This window comes from Trypanosoma rangeli, assembly GCF_003719475.1.
Source record: "Trypanosoma rangeli strain AM80 chromosome Unknown Tra_15.4_contig_00557, whole genome shotgun sequence".
NCBI classification, from domain to species: domain Eukaryota; phylum Euglenozoa; class Kinetoplastea; order Trypanosomatida; family Trypanosomatidae; genus Trypanosoma; species Trypanosoma rangeli.
In genome coordinates this window covers 872-8,696 of record NW_021706307.1, presented here as the reverse complement: position 1 = coordinate 8,696, position 7,825 = coordinate 872, and the positions used below count along the sequence as shown (strand labels likewise).

Below are 7,825 nucleotides of genomic sequence, written 5' to 3'. Positions count from 1 at the left end.
GGCGGGACTGTTGTCTGCGTGCAGCTTCTGAAGCACTCTTTGTGCACGGCCAGAGGACTGACTGCCAATTGGTAAAGACGGAGACGGAGGAGAAAAAGAGGGAGATAACTAGAAGTAACTGCGCCTTGTTTTGTTTAAGGCATAATTATTCTCGAGGCTTTACTATTGCTGTGCGTGGGTGCCTCTGCGTGGGGCCCATGTCTGCGTGCTCCTATCCCCCCACCCCTTTTTTTTTATTTTATTGTTTTCTGTGTTTGTTTGTCATCTCACTGCTTTTCTTTTTGTTCCCTGCCTTATGCCTACGTGGTGGGCGGTGCTCGGTGCCTGCCGGTGCGTGCGCCCACACACATATGCGCAAGGGTATTTTTTTTTGTTTTTTTGCTCCTTCTAGCGAAAGGGAATCATAGTGAGAGAGTGGGAGAGTTTTATTTGCGTTTGCTGCTGCTGGCGGTAAGCCAACGTGGGAGTCGTTGGTGCTGCAGGATCTGCACAACTTTTACGTCGTGACGGACGCTGCACGACAGCAGGTGGAGCGATGTGACACCCTTGACGCGCCACCGGAGGAGCTGTTGTGGCGTCGCATCTACCCCAGCTGCGCCGTGCTGCTCCGCGAAGACCCTGAGAAGCTGCAGGCCATTGTGGAAGCCGGCCTGGCACAGATGACCGAAGACACTTTACGTGCTTGGTGCGCGGCGGGTCAGCTTCCACCGCTGGAGTGGTGGCTGGTGATGACGATGGACGAGGAGGCTCGTGAGGAGTTGGCGCACCAAGGCGCACCCCGCGTCTGTGGACGTGCCCTGACGAGGCACGAGGCCATTGTGTCTTGTTTAGAGTGTGCAGTCGACTCAACCTGCGTGTTCTGCGCGGACTGCTTTCAACACTCCCCCTGTAGGAATCACAAGCACATCGTGCGGCACGGTAGTGGGGGCGGGATTTGCGACTGCGGGGATCCCTTGGCATGGAAATTGGCGTCCTTCTGTTCCAGGCACAGAGGGTTCCAGCAGGGTGATGACCCCGCCGCTGCTCTGCGGCCCACGCAAAAACGGTGGCTGGAGGTGGTCACGCGCGGGTTGCTGTTGTACCAGGCGACGCTGATGCAGGTTTTTCCCCTGCGTGTCAACGAATCCAGGCCGAGGGTGGACAAGGATGCAGAAATGCGATGGCTTGACAGGGCACTGCGGCGCACGGTGGCGCTCTCGTTGCACCTGGCGAACGTGGGAGAGGGCTCACGACGCTTGATGTGCCTTGCCTTGATGGAGAAGACAGTCCAGCCTCATCTCGTGGCACGTCGGGTGGGTGACAACGGGGCCGTGGTAAGCGTGCACGTCTCTTGCCTGGAGGAATTCTTTATTGCCAATCTGGCCCCCGCGAGGGGGAAGGGTTGTATCATCTGGGAAAACTCACTGCTGTATTTGCTGGGTGGCTGCGTCAGTGACCCGCTGCTTCGCATCCCGATTGCGGAGCTGCTGCTGAAGTACGAGGAGCGGCTCTCCGTGGTGGAGCGTCAACACGTGGAGGAACTCGCCGTCCAGGTGCTCTCTGTGAAGAACGTTGTGGACGGCCTGCTGCAGAAGACCTCTCATCCGCCGTGGCAGTGCGTCATTGGTAACGAGACCATCCTTCACCGCATGCTCTCGGCGCTGTTGTACGTCTGCTGCCACGTGCACAGAAACTCTGAACTCCTGCCAGACGACGTGGAGGTTGCCTACCAGCCTTGCCACTGGTTTGAACTTGCAGTGGCGGCGTCAGAGAACGCCAGGGTGATGGTTGTTTCCCGACAACTCTTCCGTGCCTGGTGCAAGGCACTGTGCCTGATTGGACTGAGTAGTAAGGTTGTCCGCGAGACGCGAGAGTCGGGCTCTGCCAATTATATCATTGACAAGGACAACGCCATGAAGATGGAGGCGGGCCTACGATATGCGTTTAACATTGTGCGTCACATGGTGTTTGGCGTTGGAGCCGCGCTGCTGTCTGGCAAGGAGCCCTTTTCAGCGGCTGCTGTTGCGCCGCTGGCGTCCTTTCCGCTAGTGTGGGATGCATCGCCCGACCCTATGCTTAGCTATGCCTATCACAGGCAGGTGCTCGACGCGCTGGCCCTGCCGCCCGCGTCGCCGCTGCTGCTTGCCGCGAGTGGCACGAATGCCAACGGAGGCGAGCAGTGTCGGGCCTACATGCGGGAGCTATTTATGGAGTGTTTGCAGTTTATTAATGCGGCTCTGGCGGAGAAGCGCGGTGCCTTCACCCCGGCAACGTATGTCCTTTCTGGGCATGACGCGGAGCACATGCTGCCGCGCTACGACCTGCTAGACGGGAAGTCGCCTAACCCAACCTCGTTTGTCGTACCGCACCTGCGTTTTTTTGCCGTGCTGGTGCAGGTGTGGGCAGGCCTGCTGCAGCAGCAACAACAACAACAGGCACAGCTGCGGACGACGAAGGTTCCATGCTTTGGGGGTGACGCTGACGCAAGCACTGGCGAACCCTGGCATCACGAAGACGAGTCTTCCTGCGCGCTTGTGTCAGAGGTTTTTGCGGCGTCGCAGTCACGGGCGGACTACTGGATTGACGAGTGTCTCATGCCAGTTGTGTTGGTGGCGCAGGTGGAACGGGGGCTTTGGCCCCGCGACGAGGGCGATGTGACGTTGCGCACGCTGCACTACCTGAGTGTTCTCGCCCCGGAAATAGCCACGGACGTGTACCTGCTGCATGTGCTCATGCTTCTGACCCCCTCCGAGGCGTTTGCCACGCAGCTGCTGCAGCGGCATGCCGTGACGCGGCCCGATGAGCCCACCGGGTCGTGGTACCCGCAGTTCCTGCGGCTTGTTCTCACCCTCTGTCTCACGGAGTGGAGCGCCGTCATCCGCGACGCTGCCGACGTGCGCCGCGTCCTGCAACGCGAGGTGGTGCACAGCGTGGTGTTGTCCAGAAAAGTATCCTTCCACGTGGTGGAGGGCATCGCGGAGCGGTTCAAGCACATGATACCCGGCCTGGACCCTCACACCTTGCTTCCGTCCATCCTGGACGAGGTCGCCGTGCTGGAGCAGCGGGAGCACGCGCAGGTGTTTGCCATCAAAGACGCGGCGACATGGCGCGCTAACGTGAGTCTTTACCACCCGCTTGTTAGGGATCATTCATTGCCAGGTATGCAGGAGTCGTATGAGCGGCTGGTGCGACGGGAAAACATGGCGAGAGCAAGGGAGGAAGGAGGGGTATCGATAAGAACAGCGGCATCACCCTCAGCACCGAGAGCGGTGCTTCCGCTGCCAAACCTGCCATGGCTGGAGGCACCGCAACAGACACAACCAGGTGGGGTGGATACGGGTTCCGAGGTGGTGCTGCATCGCAAGGTGTGTCTCTTGCTGCAAACACCCGCGGTGCTCTCTGTGGCGATTGCGACGGTGCACATGTATCTTGCCTGTGTGAAGGGGAGCGAGAAGAAGGCTGCAAATAATGCGCCTATGTCTGAGGGGCAGCTTCTCCACGCCATGTCGGTTCTGCATCTTGCGGTGCAAGCATGCCGCGTCATCAGCTCCTCCGCTCACTCCGCCACCAGCGGTGCCCCGTCGTCATCGTGCGCTCAAGGCTCGAGACCTGCGATTGACTGGGATGTCGTGAAGGCGTTTCAGCAGCAGTTTATGCCGCCGTCGGGCTACGCACGGGATGAGCTAAAGCAGCTCTTCCCCGTGCAGGGGATTCTGGATGCCACCACGCTGAAGGAAAAGCTCGAGAGTGCCGTGGTGCGCTGTGGGGAGCCCGGGCTCCTCTCATGTGAAGCCTCGGAGGCCAGGACCACCATCGCCGTGCTGCAGCAAATCTACGTCCAATTCAATGAGTTGGGGAGTGACGTGTACGGCATTGCGTTGATGGCGGCGCACATCTTGCAGGGTGTGGGGGAGTTATCCCCAGCCTTGCCTGCGGAGGGGGCGGTGGCGGCCGAGCGGCACACTACGCACCGAAGAGGATGATCCGCGACGCCTTCGACTGAAGGAGAGGCAGGCGATGCTGCTGCGACGGGTCAAGGCGAGTGACGCCCGAACTTCCGCCAGCATCGTCGCTGCCCTGGACGAAAGCGCCCCAAGTGGCGCTGGCGTCAAGCCCGCCGCGTCTACGGCAGCCACTAATAGCTGCGGTGTCGATGAGGATTCAGTGTGTGAGGCACGAGCGATGACGGCCTCCTCCTCCTCCGTCATGGCCGCCGTGCTCTCACGGCTTGCGGAGGCAGAGTGCTGCATGTGTCGTAACCCCTCTGCGGGGCCGTTGATGCTGTTTGCCAACACCATCACCTCGGACACCTTGTACCGTCTTCGTTTTGATGCGTCCGAGCGAGACGCACCGATGGCCCTGAAGCTGAACGCGCAAATTCATCTCTGTGGGCATGCAGGACACAAGACGTGTGTGGCAAAAATGATTGACCGTATCAACCTTATTCTGGAACGAGGTTCTCCGCTCACTGTGCCCTCCTCTTTCGGTTTAAGGAGTTTCAGCTGCCCCCTCTGCAACATGGTCTGCACGGGGCTGTGTCCGATGCCCACGCTGGCAGCCAATGCGGAGGAGCGAGCGTCATCCGCATCACCGGCCTCGTTATTTGAAGGCGTGCGCAGCGACACGCTGAAGACGACCGAAGACGTGTTGACGCTGTATCGCTTGCTTGCCCGTGCAGCTGTTGGTGCCCCCTCATCGTCGTCGCCTTCCGGTATGGGTGCCTTGGTGAGTCCGAGTGGGCTGCAACGGCTTGACCCAGGCGCATGGGCCCTTGCGGAGACGTTGCGTACCATTCGGAGTCAGATGTGTGTGGCGCTGGAGTGGGTGAAGGCGGGTGGCGAGGTGCAGTACAGTGAGTTGTTGACCTTGCTTTCACTGCTTGTGTGCATTGACCCCAAGCTTCTCGCTGCCAATGCCGCGAAGCTTACAGCTGAGTTCCAGCGCAAGGGGGATGAGTTATGCCTACTGCTGATGCAACTTTTACATTGCCCCGCAACGGCCGCAGTGTCCCTTGCACAGTATACCAAGCTGCTCATTCTTTCGAGTGAGCATGATGCGCTTGTCAACCCCGTCTCGGGAGAGAAGGGTGCGGACGCCCATAATAAGCTTCTGATCGCCATGTGGCGGGAACTCGGATGCCTCACACTGTTGAAGCTGGTTATCTTGGATACTTTTGCTCCAGAGATGGTGCAGTGCAAGGACGGCAAGGTGCATTTGACCCCCTTGAACCCAGACACTCTCGCCACCTTGGAGGGTCGGCGGCGGGCCGTGCTTGCCATGTTGCGTTACCTGCTGCAGGTCCCATCCGCGACGGAGCAGGAGGATGAACTCTGCACCGCGTTATCGGCGCTTGTGCAACATGTGACGGTGACTGGTGGGGGAAGCGAGCCGCAGACGGTTTGGCTGGGTGGAATACCTACACCGCAGCTTATGCAATGCAAGCCGCTGCTGCTACCGTATGATGGCCCCCTGCTATGGAGGCAGCTTGTTGTGTGCCGAGTGTTTCATTTGGCGCCCACCTTCGTGGATTTGATTCTCAACACGAGTTCCGCGGAGCCATGCAGCGTGTGTGGCGATAATGAGGCCCGACGTGTGTGGTGTTCGCTCTGTGGTCGTTCTCTCTGCCTGCGTCCGTTGCTGACGCCGCCTGAGCTGTACGACCACGCACGTGACTGCGGAAACGGGATCGGCATTTACCTTCACCCAGAGTCGAACGTCTTCCTCGTGTTGCTGACGGTCCAGGAACGCCACCTGCACTACCGCGGCCTGTACGCAGACAAGTATGGGCAGACCAGCGTGCGTGAGTTTCATGGCCGCAACGTCCCGCTGAATGACACGGCGGTAAAGGCGTGGCTTTCGCTTTGGATCCGCTCACGGTGGGGCGTCCAGTCCACCGTTGTGAGGAAGCTGGAGTTGGGGGACCTGCGACATTTGTAATATGGCTGATGGCGTGTGGCGCGGGAGAAGTGAGAGGGAAGGAAAAGGGGGACATGCAGCTGTGTGTCTATGTGTGTGTGGGGGAGGGGGGAATTTTTACGGGTTTCCCTCCCTATCTTTTCTCCCTATCTTCTCTCTCCCCCTCTATACATATATATAATATATATATGTTCGATGGCGAGCGTCCGTCGATGCGGGTCTGACGGCGCATTTCCATTTGTCGTTGTCGGCCGTTCGCTTCCACCGCCGCTCAGCTGTGAGGAGGCGAAGAGAGAGAAAAAAAAAAGAGCATTCCACTTCAACTGTTGTACTGACCCACTCACACGCATACAGCTGTTGAGCATCCACTGGTCGCAAAGGAGTAATGCATGTGTGACTATGTCTCTATCTATGCTGTTTTTCCTACTGCACCTGCACTGGGGTGAGGTGGAAGCTAAAGCCACACAAGCTCTAAAGTTTACAACAATGGCCGGAGAAAAGCGCCTGCGGGAGGATGAACTTCAGACGGAGCCGCTGCTGCGCGAGAACCCTGACCGCTACGTGATCTTCCCCATCAAGTACCCCGACATTTGGAAGAAGTACAAGGAGGCGGAGAGCAGTATCTGGACGGTGGAGGAAATCGACCTGGGCAGCGACATGGCGGACTGGGAAAAGATGAGCGACGGGGAGAAGTTCTTCATCAAGCACGTGCTGGCGTTCTTTGCCGCAAGTGATGGAATTGTGCTGGAGAACCTGGCGCAACGCTTTATGACGGAGGTGCAGGTGCCGGAGGTGCGCTGCTTCTACGGCTTTCAGATTTGCATCGAGAACGTTCACTCGGAGACGTACTCGGTGCTGCTGGACACGTACATCACGGACGCAGAGGAAAAGGACCGCATGCTGCACGCCATCACCACGATTCCATGCATCAAAAAGAAGGCGGAGTGGGCGATCCAGTGGATTAGCAGCACCAGCTGCTTCGCCGAGCGCCTTGTTGCCTTTGCGGCGGTTGAGGGCATCTTCTTCTCCGGCTCCTTCTGCTCTCTGTTCTGGTTGAAGAAGCGTGGCCTGATGCCTGGACTGACCTTCAGCAACGAGCTCATTTCGCGTGACGAGGGCCTGCACACCGACTTTGCCTGTCTGCTGTACGAAAATTACATCGTGAACAAGCTTCCGAAGGAGCGCATTCTTGAGATCATCTGCAGTGCGGTGGATATTGAGCGTGAGTTCATCTGCGACGCCATTCCCGTGCGGCTGCTGGGGATGAACGCTGACCTCATGTCAACGTACATCGAGTTCGTGGCGGACCGGCTGCTCGTGGCGCTTGGCAACGAGCGTCACTACATGTCGAAGAACCCATTTGACTTCATGGAAATGATCTCGCTGCAGGGCAAGACAAACTTCTTCGAGAAGAAGGTTGGCGAGTACCAGAAGGCTGGCGTGATGAGCTCGGAGGGCACCACGAAGGTATTCTCACTGAACGCGGAATTCTAGAAATGGTGGGCGCGGGTGGCCTACGCTGCCACAACCATCGCATATATACACTAGAGCGAATAACATAGATCGTTTTCCCGTTTTGTTTTTTGTGTATTTATTCTGGTCAAAAGGGGGTGGATTGTAAGCGAAGAAAAAGAAGGGAAAATGAGTTGTTGTTGTTTTTCGAGGGTGTCCGTTGCCTGCGTTCAGTGCTTTTCTTCCCAATATATATGCATCGCCGCAGGGGGATGACTGCGAAGCGCAGGAGGCGGGTGACGGGCGCGCTCAGCCGTCTCCATCAGTTTTTTCTTCTTTTTGTTCTGCCGAATCCTTACGCTGTTCACGTGACGGGGAATCGTGTCCGGGCTCACCCGAGAGGGGGGGGGAGGGGGGAGCCGTTGTTGTTGTCGGTCTTGCTGTGTGGAATAGGCGGCAGCCAAAAAATAAGGTAGAT

The 7,825-nt window shown here is 58.1% G+C and overlaps 3 protein-coding genes across 3 annotated transcripts, besides 2 other annotated features; all 3 read left to right on the top strand.

The window, feature by feature from the left end:
• Positions 1–226: 226 nt before the first annotated feature.
• Positions 227–260: a sequence feature (A-rich).
• Positions 261–659: 399 nt separating this feature from the next.
• Positions 660–3,962, top strand: TraAM80_09320 (putative ubiquitin ligase; the record flags this gene model as incomplete). Its single annotated transcript, XM_029386012.1, has 1 exon — positions 660–3,962. One exon carries the CDS (start codon positions 660–662, stop codon positions 3,960–3,962), a length of 3,303 nt encoding a protein of 1,100 aa, XP_029234123.1.
• A 34-nt stretch (positions 3,963–3,996) lies between these two features.
• On the top strand, positions 3,997–5,916 carry TraAM80_09319 (putative ubiquitin ligase; the record flags this gene model as incomplete). Its single annotated transcript, XM_029386011.1, has 1 exon — positions 3,997–5,916. One exon carries the CDS (start codon positions 3,997–3,999, stop codon positions 5,914–5,916), a length of 1,920 nt encoding a protein of 639 aa, XP_029234122.1.
• Positions 5,917–6,061: 145 nt separating this feature from the next.
• Positions 6,062–6,085: a microsatellite.
• A 221-nt stretch (positions 6,086–6,306) lies between these two features.
• Positions 6,307–7,389, top strand: TraAM80_09318 (ribonucleoside-diphosphate reductase subunit M2; the record flags this gene model as incomplete). The annotated part of the gene is made up of 1 exon (XM_029386010.1): positions 6,307–7,389. One exon carries the CDS (start codon positions 6,307–6,309, stop codon positions 7,387–7,389), a length of 1,083 nt encoding a protein of 360 aa, XP_029234121.1.
• Positions 7,390–7,825: the final 436 nt, after the last annotated feature.